General features: G+C 46.6%; 2 protein-coding genes across 9 annotated transcripts in view; one reads left to right on the top strand and one right to left on the bottom strand.

Moving 5' to 3' along the window:
- Positions 1–18,393, top strand: part of LOC141440823 (uncharacterized) — a 184,823-nt gene that overhangs the window by 137,098 nt on the left and 29,332 nt on the right. For all 8 annotated transcript variants that reach the window (XM_074105383.1, XM_074105381.1, XM_074105379.1 and 5 more), the window contains 9 exons: positions 494–555; positions 1,248–1,385; positions 2,404–2,527; positions 2,950–3,126; positions 3,617–3,801; positions 7,707–7,839; positions 8,818–8,997; positions 17,109–17,275; positions 18,240–18,356. In XM_074105383.1, coding sequence (XP_073961484.1) covers positions 494–555; positions 1,248–1,385; positions 2,404–2,527; positions 2,950–3,126; positions 3,617–3,801; positions 7,707–7,839; positions 8,818–8,997; positions 17,109–17,275; positions 18,240–18,356 — 1,283 coding nt within the window. The remainder of the gene's footprint in view (positions 1–493; positions 556–1,247; positions 1,386–2,403; positions 2,528–2,949; positions 3,127–3,616; positions 3,802–7,706; positions 7,840–8,817; positions 8,998–17,108; positions 17,276–18,239; positions 18,357–18,393) is intronic.
- LOC141441145 (uncharacterized) lies at positions 11,068–16,472 on the bottom strand. The gene is made up of 7 exons (XM_074105826.1): positions 16,305–16,472; positions 15,835–15,897; positions 15,562–15,664; positions 14,863–14,956; positions 14,427–14,573; positions 12,348–12,468; positions 11,068–11,720 (listed from the first exon to the last, which is right to left on the bottom strand). Exons 1-7 carry the CDS (start codon positions 16,346–16,348, stop codon positions 11,450–11,452), a joined length of 843 nt encoding a protein of 280 aa, XP_073961927.1. The 5' UTR covers positions 16,349–16,472; the 3' UTR covers positions 11,068–11,449.

Below are 18,393 nucleotides of genomic sequence, written 5' to 3'. Positions count from 1 at the left end.
AAGTTGGAAAATCCCTGACTTTGTCTCTTCAAAGTTCAATATCTCAAAAACGGCTGAACCGCTCCCTAGAAAGCCTGCTTTCAATTAAAAAAAAACCGCATTCAAATCGGTCCACCCGTTTAAGAGCTACGGTGCCACAGACAGACACGCACATAGCGGTCAAACTTATAACACCCTTCTTTTTGCGTCGGGAGTTAAAAAGAAAGAGAGTAAACATTTATTCATGGTGTTACAAAACATAAAATAAATAAGTATCACAATCACGAAATAGTCCCAAACGTTTAGTTTGGGCAATGGCGAATACTAATATTTAATGCCAGAAAACGTCCACTGTTGAACAAAAGCATCCGCTAGAAGTTCCCCCCTTAAGTAAATTAAACCGTTGTCCGTTAAGCATAGCCACCGCGCAATGGATAGAGTAATCTTTCACCGCGCCAAAGGTCTCACTTTACCAGGCCATTAGTAACATATTGAATGAACATGTCTTTTTCAGATACTTTCGGGCAGCAGCGACGAGCACGAAGACATCCCGCGGCTGGCGCTTAACTCCTCTAAGTGAGTGTTGTTCGAAGTTCACGATATTTCGTAAAAAGCGACAGGCTAAGGCAGCGATACTCTAACCCCCTTATTCATAAAACTTAGCAAGCCTATGTTAACTAACAAATGCTTTGTCCCTTTCTAACAAATACAAATGTCGAAGTGACAGATAAGGACAAACGAATTTTAGCGGCATTTTAACTAAAATAGGTTTGATTGTCGTTTATGAATAAGTGGGAAAGTGTGTTCTGCCGAAATCCCTGTAAGGCTTTCGCAAGAATTTAGAAAAAAAAATAACCTGAGCCGAACCTGATATGAGACTTCAACTGTCCTCTATCAAACCTATCCACCGATTGGTGAAAAATAAAAAACGGTTTCTAATTTATTTATTTATTAAAGGAGAACCGACAGCTTATAAAACAATATGATTATGAAAATAGTGACACATCCAATTACAGGATCTCACAGATGGTCTCAAAATACAAGTTTAAGCTTAACTTAAACGAGATGACGCGTTCTATATCACACCCTACTCAAAAAACAACTCTTCAAATGAAATTCTCACTCCAATTTTGGAATCAGGTAGGCATTGCACTACTCATAAACTACTACTAATGCTTAAAAAAAAACGAAGTGTAAGTAGTGATTGAGCCAAAATTGAATGACGATATTTTGAATTTGTCTTTGAATGAATATTGACGTTTGTGCAGGTCGTCAAGTTCGATCCACTCAACGTCGTCGGACCGCATGAACAGACTGAAAACTGAAAACGACAAGCTGCTGATGCAGGTCAATAACCTCGAGGCGCGGCTCAAAGACAAAGACGCTCTCATCACCGAGCTCAACAGGTAAAACCTAACCTAACCTAACCCAACAATAGTAGATTGTACAACAAGAGCATAAAACGAGCCATTTTACCCGAGGCGTTCATATAGCCACGTCGATAGACACGTCGTAGATAGACACGTCGAGGGGAAAATGGGTTTAATGCTCGAGTTTTACACTCTGCTTTTCACTTCGATGCGAGGAAATGAAATAGCAACAGTGGAAACAATGATTCACTTTCTATATACCTTTTATTTTTTATGCATTATTATAGAGTTGTATGCCAGAATCGTAGCAAGTGGAAGGATGTAGTCTCCGCCTACCCCGTTGGGAAAGAGGCGTGATTTTATGTATGTGTATGTATGTATGTGCATTATTATAATAATTCCATTTTTTTATTTTACTGATTCATTATGATTGATTTGAATGATTTTTAGTTTTATATAAATTAAAAATTATCTAAAAAATATATAGAAACTTTTTTGTTTGTGGCTGTTGACACCTGATTACCTTGGTCTTAAGTTGGTCTTAGACGAAGATTTTATTTTATGCACTAGAGCATAAAAAGTCATTTTATGTCGCCTAGATACAGCATAAACACGAACTTTACGAGCATGAGAAGTGAAAACAGTTTTTTAAAGTTAAAATTAAAGCTTGTTAAAGTACATAGGGAAAAATAGCATTTTTGCATTAACAAAACTACTATTATATTTTTAGGATTAAATTTGATTTTTAAATAAATACTTTGTTCTGCCAGTTCCATTTAAGAAATTAATTTTAAAACTCCGCTACTTCACCGTTGTAATTTTTGACCGGGTGAGCCAAAATACTAGCGTATTCCGTATGTCCGTAAGTCTGTTCTTTTAGAATTTTCTGAGCGGTTTCTATAATTACGAGCATATGGATTTTTTGTGTATTCAATTTTGGAATGATTTCAAAATGGCGGAGGCGGGGGGTTTAAAAACGTAAAAAAGTCAGGTATTTCGCGTCTACAGCTCGCAGGCTAGTTCTACATTGTTACATAACAGCGTCTTTATCCAGGATACGTGACAAGCTGGTGCAGGACTGGCAGGCGGCCAAGCTGCGGCTGCAGGCTGAGAAGGACAACTGCGGCCGCCTCCAGCTGCTACTGCTCACGCACAAAGAGAGCGCTGAGACTTTACAGGTAAACTATAACCAAACCAACATAGAAAGGTTGAAAACGAAAATTATTATATTGTTAGAAAATAATTAAAGTATTTGAATTAAGGCAATAAAGTAATAAAAAAAAAATAACAATGAGGTGTCTTGAGGTTTTCAGTAAATCCACTTACATCTATATCCGTCACAAACTATGTAGATATAGCGAAACTATACGGATTCCGTTTTTGACATTTTGGCTACGGAACCCAAAAAAGACCGTTGAGGTGTCTGATGTTTTTAGTATAACGCCTTATTGTATTTATTTATTTATTCAATCAGCGCATAATATGAAGCTGCTATATCCGTCACGATAGATTTAGAAAGAAAGAAATAAATAAAAAATATTTGGGCAAAAATGGAGTGGAACGGGTTAAGAACAGTTTCCAATTATTAATATTCTTCCAGAACCAAGATTCCAACATGATCCAGATCTTAAAGAAGCGTCTGGAGAGCGCTATGCAGTCGGAGTTGGAGTTGCAGCAGCGGGAACTACAACACAAGGCGCGCCTCGCCGCGCTCGAGCGGCAGCTCGTGCCCAGCGGTGGGCACGACGAGCCCACTAAGCAGCTGCTGCAGCATGAGGTGACGGATTTTAAACTGATACTCGCTGTTATGTTTAGCTGACCGACCGACGGATCGACCAACCAACCCTCCGACCGATCCACCGAGTTACCTACCAGGTAGGTGATGGAGTGTCCAACAACTAAGCAACCGACCGACCGACTATCCGAGGAGCAACCAACCCTCTCACCGATCCCCCGAGTTACCTACCAGGTCGGCGATGGAATGGCCAACAACCAACCGACCGACCATCCGACGACCAACCAACCCTCCGACCGATCCACCGAGTTACCTTCCAGACCAGTGATGGACCATCCAACAACCAACCGACCGACCATCCGACGACCAACCAACCCTCTGACCGATCCACCGACTGATATACCAGACCAATTATCGACCGTCCCGTCTCTCTTTCTCTCCCTAATCCCCCTCTCTCCCACTATCATTCTCTCTCTTTGTCGCTATAACTACTTTCAACTTCATAGTTTCTAATCTCTAACTTTCATTTCAGCTGGAGAACTCGGAGCGTCTCCGAGGCGAGATATCCTTGCTCAAGTCTAAACTGGAAGTGGAACGCACGCGCAGCGGCGACGCGCAGGCCACGCTGGACCACGCCAGGGCGCATCACCAGAGGGAGCTGGACGCCAAGAGCGACGCCTGCCACGCGCTACGGGGGGAACTGGCTGAGCTGAAGAGGTGGGTAGTGTTATACTAGAGCACGCGCGCGTCACCAGAGGGAGCTGGACGCCAAGAGCGACGCCTGCCACGCGCTACGGGGGGAGCTGGCTGAGCTGAAGAGGTGGGTAGTGTTATACTAGAGCACGCGCGCGTCACCAGAGGGAGCTGGACGCCAAGAGCGACGCCTGCCACGCGCTACGGGGGGAGCTGGCTGAGCTGAAGAGGTGGGTAGTGTTATACTAGAGCACGCGCGCGTCACCAGAGGGAGCTGGACGCCAAGAGCGACGCCTGCCACGCGCTACGGGGGGAGCTGGCTGAGCTGAAGAGGTGGGTAGTGTTATACTAGAGCACGCGCGCGTCACCAGAGGGAGCTGGACGCCAAGAGCGACGCCTGCCACGCGCTACGGGGGGAGCTGGCTGAGCTGAAGAGGTGGGTAGTGTTATACTAGAGCACGCGCGCGTCACCAGAGGGAGCTGGACGCCAAGAGCGACGCCTGCCACGCGCTACGGGGGGAGCTGGCTGAGCTGAAGAGGTGGGTAGTGTTATACTAGAGCACGCGCGCGTCACCAGAGGGAGCTGGACGCCAAGAGCGACGCCTGCCACGCGCTACGGGGGAGCTGGCTGAGCTGAAGAGGTGGGTAGTGTTATACTAGAGCACGCGCGCGTCACCAGAGGGAGCTGGACGCCAAGAGCGACGCCTGCCACGCGCTACGGGGGGAGCTGGCTGAGCTGAAGAGGTGGGTAGTGTTATACTAGAGCACGCGCGCGTCACCAGAGGGAGCTGGACGCCAAGAGCGACGCCTGCCACGCGCTACGGGGGGAGCTGGCTGAGCTGAAGAGGTGGGTAGTGTTATACTAGAGCACGCGCGCGTCACCAGAGGGAGCTGGACGCCAAGAGCGACGCCTGCCACGCGCTACGGGGGGAGCTGGCTGAGCTGAAGAGGTGGGTAGTGTTATACTAGAGCACGCGCGCGTCACCAGAGGGAGCTGGACGCCAAGAGCGACGCCTGCCACGCGCTACGGGGGGAGCTGGCTGAGCTGAAGAGGTGGGTAGTGTTATACTAGAGCACGCGCGCGTCACCAGAGGGAGCTGGACGCCAAGAGCGACGCCTGCCACGCGCTACGGGGGGAGCTGGCTGAGCTGAAGAGGTGGGTAGTGTTATACTAGAGCACGCGCGCGTCACCAGAGGGAGCTGGACGCCAAGAGCGACGCCTGCCACGCGCTACGGGGGGAGCTGGCTGAGCTGAAGAGGTGGGTAGTGTTATACTAGAGCACGCGCGCGTCACCAGAGGGAGCTGGACGCCAAGAGCGACGCCTGCCACGCGCTACGGGGGGAGCTGGCTGAGCTGAAGAGGTGGGTAGTGTTATACTAGAGCACGCGCGCGTCACCAGAGGGAGCTGGACGCCAAGAGCGACGCCTGCCACGCGCTACGGGGGAACTGGCTGAGCTGAAGAGGTGGGTAGTGTTATACTAGAGCACGCGCGCGTCACCAGAGGGAGCTGGACGCCAAGAGCGACGCCTGCCACGCGCTACGGGGGGAGCTGGCTGAGCTGAAGAGGTGGGTAGTGTTATACTAGAGCACACGCGCGTCACCAGAGGGAGCTGGACGCCAAGAGCGACGCCTGCCACGCGCTACGGGGGAGCTGGCTGAGCTGAAGAGGTGGGTAGTGTTATACTAGAGCACGCGCGCGTCACCAGAGGGAGCTGGACGCCAAGAGCGACGCCTGCCACGCGCTACGGGGGAGCTGGCTGAGCTGAAGAGGTGGGTAGTGTTATACTAGAGCACGCGCGCGTCACCAGAGGGAGCTGGACGCCAAGAGCGACGCCTGCCACGCGCTACGGGGGGAGCTGGCTGAGCTGAAGAGGTGGGTAGTGTTATACTAGAGCACGCGCGCGTCACCAGAGGGAGCTGGACGCCAAGAGCGACGCCTGCCACGCGCTACGGGGGAACTGGCTGAGCTGAAGAGGTGGGTAGTGTTATACTAGAGCACGCGCGCGTCACCAGAGGGAGCTGGACGCCAAGAGCGACGCCTGCCACGCGCTACGGGGGGAGCTGGCTGAGCTGAAGAGGTGGGTAGTGTTATACTAGAGCACGCGCGCGTCACCAGAGGGAGCTGGACGCCAAGAGCGACGCCTGCCACGCGCTACGGGGGGAGCTGGCTGAGCTGAAGAGGTGGGTAGTGTTATACTAGAGCACGCGCGCGTCACCAGAGGGAGCTGGACGCCAAGAGCGACGCCTGCCACGCGCTACGGGGGGAGCTGGCTGAGCTGAAGAGGTGGGTAGTGTTATACTAGAGCACGCGCGCGTCACCAGAGGGAGCTGGACGCCAAGAGCGACGCCTGCCACGCGCTACGGGGGGAGCTGGCTGAGCTGAAGAGGTGGGTAGTGTTATACTAGAGCACGCGCGCGTCACCAGAGGGAGCTGGACGCCAAGAGCGACGCCTGCCACGCGCTACGGGGGGAGCTGGCTGAGCTGAAGAGGTGGGTAGTGTTATACTAGAGCACGCGCGCGTCACCAGAGGGAGCTGGACGCCAAGAGCGACGCCTGCCACGCGCTACGGGGGGAGCTGGCTGAGCTGAAGAGGTGGGTAGTGTTATACTAGAGCACGCGCGCGTCACCAGAGGGAGCTGGACGCCAAGAGCGACGCCTGCCACGCGCTACGGGGGAGCTGGCTGAGCTGAAGAGGTGGGTAGTGTTATACTAGAGCACGCGCGCGTCACCAGAGGGAGCTGGACGCCAAGAGCGACGCCTGCCACGCGCTACGGGGGGAGCTGGCTGAGCTGAAGAGGTGGGTAGTGTTATACTAGAGCACGCGCGCGTCACCAGAGGGAGCTGGACGCCAAGAGCGACGCCTGCCACGCGCTACGGGGGGAGCTGGCTGAGCTGAAGAGGTGGGTAGTGTTATACTAGAGCACGCGCGCGTCACCAGAGGGAGCTGGACGCCAAGAGCGACGCCTGCCACGCGCTACGGGGGAGCTGGCTGAGCTGAAGAGGTGGGTAGTGTTATACTAGAGCACACGCGCGTCACCAGAGGGAGCTGGACGCCAAGGGCGACGCCTGCCACGCGCTACGGGGGGAGCTGGCTGAGCTGAAGAGGTGGGTAGTGTTATACTAGAGCACGCGCGCGTCACCAGAGGGAGCTGGACGCCAAGAGCGACGCCTGCCACGCGCTACGGGGGGAGCTGGCTGAGCTGAAGAGGTGGGTAGTGTTCATACTAGAGTTTTTTTACCCCAAGTTTACCCAAGGGGTGCCAACGGATCCCTATTACTGAGACTCCGTTGTTTGTCTGTCTGTCTGCTGTTGTCCACTGCTGGACACCGGCCTCTCCCAAGGCTCTCCACTCAGACCGGTCTTGTGCTTTCCGCGTCCACCGCGATCCCGCGATCTTAACCAGGTCGTCGCTTCATCTTGTCGGAGGCCTACCGACAGCTCGTCTCCCGGTCCGCGGACGCCATTCGAGAACCTTTTGACCCCATCGGCCATCAGTCCTGCGACTTCAATTTCGCAATTCTTTGCATAAATATCTGATACGACTCTATTGCAGACTCTATTGCAAGACTTGTCAGATATTTTGCACGCTCCTCTGTGGCATTTATGTATGGCTGTTTATTTATTTATATTGTAGTTTATGTATTATATTGTTTAAAGCACTGTATAGTAGCTTCCATTATTTTAACTCTTAAACTCACCCTTTGTCGGACCCTAACGTATTGCTCCTCTCCTCCCATCCACTCAAAGGTTGACTGGTAGAGATCCCTTAAAGGGATAAGTCCGCCTTTGTACAAGTATCTTAAAGTTTTATCAGTTGTATTTTGTTAATTTTCTTTTGTACAATAAAGAGTTTACATACATACATACATAGATATGAAACGCCACGATTATTTTTCTTACAGTGTGCTTTTGTATCTGTGTTGTAGACTGAAGCATGATGCCAGCGTGGAGTTGTTGCGCGCCAAGGAGTTGCTCAACATACAGAGCGGCGCCATCGCTGAACTGGAGCAGAAACTGGCCGCCGCCGCTATGAAACAGCGCCCCATCAACGACGCTTTGGTGAGTGCAGCTCGGAGATGGGATGCCTAGGTCATAAAAACTATCGATTTTTTATTTAGGTACCGTTACTTTGTCACGAATAAATGATTTCTATTTCTATTTTAAGGTCGGGGTACTTTGACTTTGCCTTTGGTATTAACTGTGTCCGAGTGTGATTATTGGTTTGATAATATGGATCTGTGCCATGTGGTTGTTGTTAACTTATCGATCACGTTTTTATTTTACGTTTTTATACATACATACATAATATTCACGCGTCTTTCCTAACGGGGTAGGCAGAGACTACATCCTTCCACTTACGTTTTTATGTGGTCTTTATATGGATCAAAGTAACCCTCCAGTGGGTCAAAGTACCCCGACCTTACGGTAAAGTCAACCACGAAGATATAGATACAGATGATGTTACAAAAATAAGGTTATGTGTGTATACACACATCACATCACACATCATCAGCCGGAAGACGTCCACTGCTGGACAAAGGCCTCCCCCTTAGAACGCCACAATGAACGACAACTCGCCACTTGCATCCACCGGTTTCCCGCTACTCTCACGATGTCGTCAGCCCACCTGGTGGGAGGCCTGCCAACGCTTCGTCTTCCGGTTCGTGGTCGCCACTCGAGGACTTTTCTCCCCCAACGGTTATCTGTTCTTCGAGCGATGTGGCCTGCCCATTGCCACTTCAATTTGCATATTTTTCCAGCTATGTCAGTGACTTTAGTTCTTCGACGAATTTCCGTATTCCGGATTCTATCGCGCAAAGAAACGATGATGTGTGACGAGATGTGTGTATACATATTTTTGAAATTTAACAGCACCTTATTTTATTTTCCTAGCTACCAGATTGACTTTTCGGTACAAAAAAAAGCATTGCTATTTTTAATAGAGAAGCCCAATTGGGAATCTTGCGACCTAAAAGCACCTATCCTATTTTCTCTAGCGCTTAAAAGATTTTCTATTACCTCTTCGTTTACTTACAGACAGAGATAGAATCCCACAAGAGCGAGCTAGCACGCGAGCTGACTACCCTCCGCTCGCTAGTAACGTCCCCCGAGCTGGCCACGCTGCGGGACGCGCGGACGCAGCTTGGACAACAAGTGGAATCGTTGCAGGCCGAGTTGAGGACCAAAGCGCAGGCGCAGGAGGAGAAGGACCAGGCTGTGAGTTGGCTCGCGCTGTTCGATGTTAGGGTGCTCTGCTGGGAACTGTTTCACGCTGTTGTTTGATGATTTAAATCCATCATTATATCAGCCGTAGGACGTCTACTGTTGGATATAGGCCTATTAAAGGCCTTGGCTCAAGTACTATTGGACGTAGTTTAGCAATATCCTAACCAACAAAAAGTTGGAAAACTCCCGACTTTGTCACTTAAAAGTTCAATATCTCAAAAACGGCTGAACCGACTTTGATAAAACATGTTTAAGAACCATCGCCAGAAAATCTGTTTACAATTAAAAAAAACCGCATTCAAATCGGTCCACCCGTTTTAGAGCTACGGTGCCACAGACAGACAGACAGACACTCACACAGTCACACAGACACACAGCGGTCAAACTTATAACACCCCTCTTTTTGCGTCGGGGGTTAAAAATGATCCAATTATGATTGGTTATTTGGAGTCTTTTTGTATTTTTTATTTCAACTCCAAATGTGTTACTTTTACGGTCATCCCGTAAAACCAGTCCAGTGGTAGTGTAGGGGTATGGCACGCAGCACGGAATGCTGAGGACCTGGGTTCCATTCCCAGCGCTGGTCTCTTTATCAGGTCTCTGTGCATCCATGTCTCAGTTTGTATTTTCGAAAAAGGATCCAACCCACAACAATTATTTTTTTAAAATTTGGATCTACTTTCAGTAGGAACAAAAGCGAATTTAACCCTTTATAAGGCCCCAGTTATTGGAACATACTATCACAGAATCAAAAGCAGCTATCGAATACATACCTAGCAAAGGATGTTTTTAAAACTAGTAGTTTTTTTAATAATTACAATGAATATTGTTACTTATTACTAAAAGAATAAGGTAGAATTTCCAAATCAATGCTATGGTCGCTAAATCGTCTCTGCCTTATAAAGGGTTAAAGAATGACATGACAGTGCTTGGGATCCTTTTTGCTAAACTACGTCCTATTGTAGGTAGCTCTTTGCAGTTTAACCCATAGTCATTTTGATTTATCGCTGATTTGATGTGTAGGTTTTTATGTTGATGTTAAATATAGACTATGTATTGCATGATTTTTTAATTGTTATTTTTGAGGCCTTTGCCGAGCAGTGTGATACTAACTTCTACAAAAAAACCGGCCAGGTGCGAGTCGGACTCGCGCACCGAGGGTTCCGTGCAAATTAATAAAAATATTTTTATTATATGATGTAACTAAAAATTTTCGCTTTTCGCAATATTTCCTTTATCTGTGCTAAGACGTTGCTTCGTACCAAATTTCAAGATTCTGAGTTCACGGGAAGTACCCTGTAGATTTTGATTCTCTGGAGAGTGTCAAAAATTTGCAGCATAAACGGCTGTATATTTTGATTGCGTTGGCTTAGAAGTTTGATTTTTTCATAGCTCCAAGGGACAGTAGACCTGAGTATTTGATATGAATTTCAGCTTGATACCTCCACGGGTTCCTGAGAAAAAGGGTCTTGACAGACAGACAGACGGACAAAAAGTGATCCTATAAGAGTTCCGTTTTTTCCTTTTGAGGTACGGAACCCTAAAAACAATAAAAACACAAAACAATAATCTCAGATTGTTCAATGCATTGATGGATAACCTAAATAACTTAGAAAAGTCTGGCCATCCGTTTGGGAGCTATGATGCCACAGACAGACGCACACGCAAAGCGGTCCGGTCAAACACCTCTTTTAGAAAATACATGCCTTTGCAATATGTCTGCAGAGACTTCTGAATCTGTATATGTATAAGATTTATGTCTCTCTCTTGCATCCACCATCTCAGCCTATATACGTTCCACTGCTGGGCACACGACTCCTTTCAGAGTGAGAGGGCTTGGGCCGTAGTATCCACGAAGGCCCAGTGCGCATTGGGAATTTCGCACACACCATTGACTTGCTTGGCAGATTTGTGCAGGTTTCCTCACGGAGTTTTCCTTCACCATAAACCTTTTTTTTTTTTTCAAATATAATTTCGCACATTGATTTCGAAAAGCCCACGATTCTCTGCTTGGGAGGCCACAGCTCAAACCACTAAGCCACCACGGCTTTTATTGCATTAATGAAAACAAAAGTTGAGTGTTAAATGTTGTATTGTTAACTTTGTAATGTTTGAGATTTAGAGTTGTGGATAACGCTCATTTCGAGGCTTAAAGACTCGAACTCTTAAGACTCCAGAGTCTTGAAAGACTCGTCTATATTTGAGAATTGAAAGGGCTTATTTTATGCATATGGATGCAAGAAACCGTCTTTGCGGCTTTTGAGTCGTTAATCCTCGAAATGAGCATTTTTCACAACACTATGGAGATTACGCTATGAAATAGCTTCAGCTAACTGCATTCGTTTGTTGAACCATAAAGCTATAGATTCCCACCGCCACGTTTACTTGTTGCATATTTTTAAACGACATTTCCAGCAGTGCGTCTATCTTGCTTTCCAAAACGTTACTGTTTCAAGCTTGCATCGCTTTTATGCTCATCGACATAATCCGTCACTTTCGTCTCCATTGCTTCTTGCGAGGGATGTTTCGAGTCGCCCTCCGTGCTCAAAGGTTCGATGGACCACAGCGCGATGGAATACGCCGTGTAGATGGCGAAGTAGAATGCGTACAGTAGTCCGGTGAGGAAGGCCAGCGCGATGGGGAATAGGCGACCGGTGTTGTGCTCTGCTTTCCACGTGCTCTCCGCCCAGTTGCGGAAGTACTGGCAGAGTTGCCTGCAAATTAAACAAACAATGCAGCTGTCACTGTTAATTAGGTCAAAACAAACAGAGATAGCATCAGATATCAGTCACACGATCAATGAGTGGTGGAACGGGTCCTAAAAGTAAGGAATTAGTGTAAAGATGTGGCCAGTAGTGTACGGAGCGGCAGCGGGAGCGCTTCGACAGAACACCACTCCAAGTTTATTGAACTTTGGCATTAATACATTAGCTTAGACGACGGAAACAACACAATTCACAAAATGCAGGATATACAGTCGTATCGCTAACAAATCTGCAAAACGTGAAAGCAACGACCAACGAGCGTGCACAAGATTTTCATTTCAATTTTAAGCAAATCATGTAAACTGTATACCTACGTAGAAAGTTTCTTAAAATGCTCATAAATATGTATTACTAGATTTGAAAGTCTCTGCTCGATCTTATAATGGAACAGGTGACAGAATTATTCTGCCTTAACTGAATTATAAGACTGGATGTGCGTTAAATTTAAAGATCTGTTATTTAATTTCATATACAATTTGACTTTAAGAATGAATTTGACACTTACTCCATAAATTTGATTCATCACATCGCGGTCAAAATATTAAGTTAGGTTAAAAAGTAAGGCTAGAGACTCACCGGAGGCGGGGCAGGGCGCGCTCCAGCACGCTGACGAGGCAGTGCAGCGCGTGCGTCAGCACCAGCACCAGCACCCACACCGCCAGCAGGTACGGCGGCCAGCGGAAGCTGCCCAGCGCCGCTGCAACACAGACGTGGCCTTAGTTATTTATTTAACTTTCAATGTACGGGTCAAATCTTGCGACTTAAATTTGACCCACTTCCAATGGTCAGATTGAATTGAAATTTGGCATACTTACGTAGTTTTTTTTGTTGTCTTTCTAGTGTACAGTAAAGAGTCATTGTACATATTGTATTGTATATCTGATGTGATGACAATACAGTAATCTGGCAGTGGCATCCTGATATTCCGATTAGGATCGCATATATCAAAGCAGTTTTTTTAGAAACTCTGTCACTGTAGCCTCTTGGACAACGGGACAGAATAACAAACAAGAAAATGTTGATTGACGCCTGAACACGCCTGTAAATGTTAGACCCCTGAACACGCCTGTAAATGTTAGACCCCTGAACACGCCTGTAAATGTTTTTCAAGATTTTAAGTTGAAGTTGATAATTGTTTCCATACGTTAGTCGATGTTTAAACTGTACTGCGAGGCAAGACTACATCCATACCTACTAATATAATAAACGCAAAAGTGTGTTTATCCGTCTGTTATGTTTTAACGCTCAAACCGCTGATCCGATTTAAATGAAATGTGTTATAAATACAGTTTCGAGTCCCGAGCAAGGACATAGGTTAATTGCATAGTTTTTGCGGAATAGCGGTAATTTTTTTATTCGACTGGATGGCAAACGAGCAAGTAGGTCTCCTGATGGTAAGAGATCACCACCGCCCATAGACACCTGCAGCACCAGGGGATTGCAGATGCGTTGCCAACCTAGAGGCCTAAGATGGGATACCTAGTGTCAGTAATTTCACCGGCTGTCTTACTTTCCACGCCGAAACACAACAGCGCAAGCACTGCTGCTTTACGGCACGGCAGTTTTTTTAAAGCTGAGATGAAAAACCTTCACAGGGGTGTTCAAACAAACATTGTGGTGCTGTGAAATATTGTAGGTTGATGAATGATGAATACTTAATTATGATTGTGAACGATCCGTTATCAATTACTGAGGGTGTATCGTTGGTAGCCAAGTTCTCTAAGAAACCACTAAGCAATCCCGCTGTTTCAATTATTACTTCAATTTATTTCAAATAACAATATATATTGTGTTGTTAATCACAAATTTAACACAAAATACTCATTAAATAATTAAAATTAAATTATTTTTTGTTTTCTGTATCGCTTACTATTTCTGGTGTACCATCAGCCAAATAAGTGGTCTACCAATTTTTAAACAAGTTCCTATCAAATGAATATGTCGCTAAAGTCGAACTTTCAAGTTGACAGACACGTCTATTGGCATTATTTTTTTGTGACATGCAAACGATTATCAACTTTAGGGTGGTAGATCACATATTTGGCTGATGGTACCTACAATAAAGAGTCTTCGAATCGAACATAGTACTGATACAAGCAGACCAGTAGAAAATAAAAATTGTTAGCAAAGCAAAAACGTTAGCTTTTAAAGCTGTGTATCGACTGCGCGTGGTAAACCATCGAACATTGGTTCGCGCAGTAACCGCGCTATGGATACCGTGCCGCCGCGCGCGACAGCACGAACATAAAGCCAGGTGTTTACTTTGCCGCGCGAGGCGACTCGCTCACTGGCGACCCAGCTTAAGGCGGCGGCTCCACTGCGGCGGAGACGAGCGGAGCGGAGAGGAGACGTGTAGGGATCGACCAATCCCTACACGTCTGATAATGAGGCGGAGACAACATGTGGATTCAACTAATATGATTGGTCGATTCCTACACGTCTCTCCGCTCCGCTAGTCTCCGCCTCAGTGTAGCCGCAGCCTAACACAGCAGGGCTACTACGAAACTCGAAACTCTAAGTTCGTATCGTACCGTCCCTCTCGCTCTCGTATTGAATAGCATAAGTGTCAGAGGGACCGCACAACACGAACTTCGAGCTTCGAGTTTCGTAGTAGCCCTTGCCGTAGTTAAACGATCGCGCGAAGTCGATGCTTACCTTGCACGAGCGCGCCGTTCCCGGGCGCGTCGGGGCGGCGGCGCGCGTCCGTCCGCGGCGGCTCCGCTAGCGCGGGCTCCGAGCCGCGCCCCGCGCCGCCCCCGCTCCCGCCCCGCGGCCCCGCGCGGGACGCTCCGTGCGGGACGACTGCAAGCAAAACAAACAACTAGACTCTTTTATGACTTCTTATCGTACCAGCCGTAACCCAACCTCAGTCAAAACCGTTTATAACGACAACGAAGAGAGCAATATTTGGTCGGTCAACACTTCGTTCACGTTCTGTGTAATTTTGGTATAAAAGATCGTGTTGGAACTTTTTCTTGGTCATTACACCCGATATTTATTTGTCAATGAAAAATTACAATATTACAGTAAAAACCATTGCGCACAAACACAAAAGACATAAAACACACAAAAGAGACATACAATAAAAAACAAATTAGGAATTTTTGAACGTCTTCGTTTTTGATGTCGTTTTGAGTGTAAACTCTTTTATCCCTTCTCATCATATCGGCCATAACTACAGTAAACTTGAAAAATACTCGACATCATTTCAAAGTTAAATTCTCAGAAACAGTTGAAGCGATTTAAATAAATAAATATCATGGGACGCTTGAAACCAATTGACCTAGTCCCAAACTAAGCAAAGCTTGTACTATGGGTACTAGGCTACGGATAAACATACTTATCCATAATATAGATAAATACATACTTAAATATATATTAAACATTCAAGACCCGAGAACAAACATACGTATTATTCATACAAATTTTGTAGCCAGGTCTAACCACTTGGCCATCCGGTCGTCGGTTTGAGAGCTACGATGCCACAGACAGACATAATAACACCTTTCTTTTTCCGTCGGGGGTTAGTCAAAGTCAAAGTCAAAATATCTTTATTCAATTTAGGCTATAACAAATCACTTATGAATGTCAAAAACAATCAACCACCGGTTCGGAAAAACCTCTGTTGAGAAGAATCCGGCAAGAAACTCAACGAGGTATATTTTTTTAAACAGATTTACAATATTATTAAATGATATCTATACATCGCAAATATTTAACACAACTTTATTTTTAACACAGTAGGTTCGCTATTTGAAGGGATCGCTAATGCGGAAAAATAAAGGTATACCTGCGGCGACAGCTTCGAGTAGGAAGTGGAGCTATCTTTCTCGTCTTTGGGCTCCTTTGCGTTCAGCTCCGTCTTAGTCAGCGAGGGGTGGTCCCCGCACATTCTGGAACATACATACCACTTATAATAGCTGTAAGGCCGCTTGTCCGTTGTTCATCATCATCATCATCATCATCATCATCATCAAAACAGCCGTAAGACGTCCACTGTTGGCCATAGCCTCCATGAACCTGCAGTCGGAGTTGAAAACTGGGATAGATCGCTCTTTCTTACGCCGGATCGCTATCCGTCGCGCTGAGGGGAGACGGCGATGCATCCGGCGAAAGGACCCCAGACCTAAAGTATAGAAAATATGGTTTCAGTTAAATACCCTGAGATTTTGATGTGTTATAGATTTCAAAGCCCTGAACAAAAGTCTCTAAGGGTGCTACCTCTGTTTCCGGATCCCTTTCAGAATTTAGTTTAGTTTTTTAGAGACTTGTCCAGGACTTTGAAATCTATAACCACATTTTCCATACTTTAGGTCCGGGTCCTTTGATCGCCGGAAAAGTGTCCGGTGCATGCACGCTAAGTCATTATGAGTATGAGCCATACACAGATATATTTAACGTTATAATCGTTTAAAAACACTAGCTGTTCCCGAAACAAAAAGCATTCTTAATTAGAGATAACATAGGTTGGAACACCGTTGATTTTTGCGCGAAAAATGTACTGATGTCTGCTATAAATATCAAGTTACTTACACCATATCGGGCAGCTTGATGGGTAACTCGGTTTTGGGCTCCATTTCACCGGTCTCCTATTCCTCGCTCATCATAAACGGCTATTTATTTATGTATAAATAATAAAATAAAATATAAATTAAATAGTAAAAAGCTGCGTCACATTGGCGCGAGTGACAGACATCTATCAAAGCGATTCTATTTTTAATTTGTTTGAAATTGATGAAGGTTTCGAGTTTTCTGACAAGGTTTGAACGATAGGTTTGTTGCTACATCTCTTGTATATACAACTGTGTTTATTCTTTTAGCAAAACTTATTTATTACAACAATCACTTAGGACGTCTTGTAGGCTTTTTTAAACCTCGATTTAAGGCTTAAACTGACCTGAACTGATTATATGGGTTACCATTGGTGTAAGCATAGACATTATTAATATTAATTGGGCGATGTTACCACTGATAGGATAATATACAACCGTGGTGGCCTAGTCGTTTGACCTATGCCCTCTCAAGCAGGGGATCGTGGGTTCGAATCCGGGCATCTCTGCTTGAGAGGCAATAGGTCCACTTTAAAGTTCATATTCTTATACACTTGTATTTTTGTGTTTTCATAGATTTTACTAAATTTATATTTTTTCTTCGTTGCACATTGAGCCGGGGAAAAAACACACTAAATACATATTTTTAGCCATGCCTCGCGCTTGAGCTTGCTTATCATTTTTATTCCTCGCATTATTAATTCTATGTTGACCAATGGGCATCAACCAACCGCCCATACCCGCATTGTCATAAACCAAGTTGTAATTTATCGTATCGTGTGTCCAGATCCGGTATCTCCACAACCGCTGCCTGAAGCTGGAGAGCTGTCGCAAGGCGCTGGTGTGGCAGAAACGTTATCTGCAGCGCGTGCTGGCTGGGTACGCTCAGCTGGAGAAGAGTCTACTGCCCGAGGCCAGGGAGCCCGCAAGACCCACCGGGAAGAAGAGGTTCAAGTGAGTGCTGCGAGTTTCGTGAGGAGTGCTCTTTGTATAAGACTTGGGACAGGTTTGCTTCTCAAATGCCGCAAGGCGCTGGTGTGGCAGAAGTATTATCTGCAGCGCAGGCTGGCCGGGTAAACAGCTGGAGAGGAGTCTGCTGCCCGAGGCCAAAGAGAAACCGGAAAGAACAGGTTCAAGTGAGTGCTGGAGGGTTTTGTGAGGAGTGCGTTTTAGAATATCCCTATAACACTAATAGTACATCATATTATTCTCGTAAACAACGGCGGGAGACGAGCTGTCGGTAGGCCTCCAACGAGATGGAGCGACGAGTTGGTTAAGATCTCGGGATCGCGGTGGATGCGGAAAGCACGAGACCGGTCTGAGTGGAGAGCCTTGGGGCAGGCCTATGTCCAGCAGTGGACGTTTTACGGCTGACATGATGGTAGCAATATGTCAGTAACCCGTAACAGCTAACTGTCCTCAAAATAACCATTCTGGGTTCAAACCTATGAGTTTTTCGAAACACACGTGCGAACTTTCAGATTTACCACGAGCTCTACGGTAAAGGAAAACATCATGAGGACTGACTGTAGCAATTCAACGGTTTGTGTGTAGTTCCCAGTCCGCGCTGAGCTGGAAACTACCGCACAAGCCCTTCAGTTGTGAAACCTGTGCTCTGTCGACGTCACATAGATGTCGCTAGTGCTGCTGCTTAAGTAGCAAAGTAGAAATAAGCAACCTGAGATATGTATGCATAGGAAAAATTCGTGTCTAGATTCCTGTCCAGCAGTGGTGTAGGGGTTAAAGCACGCAGCACGGAAAGCTGAGGACCTGGGTTCGATTCCTAGTGCTGGTCCCTTTTTCTGGTTTTTCTGTGCATCCATGTCTCAGTTTGTATTTTCGAAACCTGTGCTCAGCATTGGGATGCAGGATGAGGATGATGAAGTGTGGAGGTGCTAAGAGTGTGGTGTCGTTGCAGATGCGCGGCGCTGGCGGTGGTGTCGCTGCTGCGCATGGGGTTCCTGGTGCGGCGGCGGCTGGCTGCGCGCGCGCTCCCCGCCGCCGCCGTCCTGCGCCCGCGCACCGAACACACGCCGTACGTACACTGACTAATAATAATAGGTCTTTTTTTC

Source organism: Choristoneura fumiferana, chromosome 23, assembly GCF_025370935.1.
Source record: "Choristoneura fumiferana chromosome 23, NRCan_CFum_1, whole genome shotgun sequence".
Lineage (NCBI taxonomy): Eukaryota > Metazoa > Arthropoda > Insecta > Lepidoptera > Tortricidae > Choristoneura > Choristoneura fumiferana.
Note: the sequence above shows the minus strand (reverse complement) of the source record. Positions and strands in the feature narration are given on the sequence as shown.

Bases quoted from the DNA above. Each gene is read 5' to 3' on its own strand.
- LOC141441145 (XM_074105826.1), bottom strand. From the start codon at position 16,348: ATGGAGCCCAAAACCGAGTTACCCATCAAGCTGCCCGATATGGT. The intron at 15,898-16,304 runs GTAAGTAACTTG...TCTATACTTTAG, and splicing joins ATCAAGCTGCCCGATATGGT to GTCTGGGGTCCTTTCGCCGG. The intron at 12,469-14,426 runs GTAAGCATCGAC...TCTGTGTTGCAG, and splicing joins GAACGGCGCGCTCGTGCAAG to CGGCGCTGGGCAGCTTCCGC.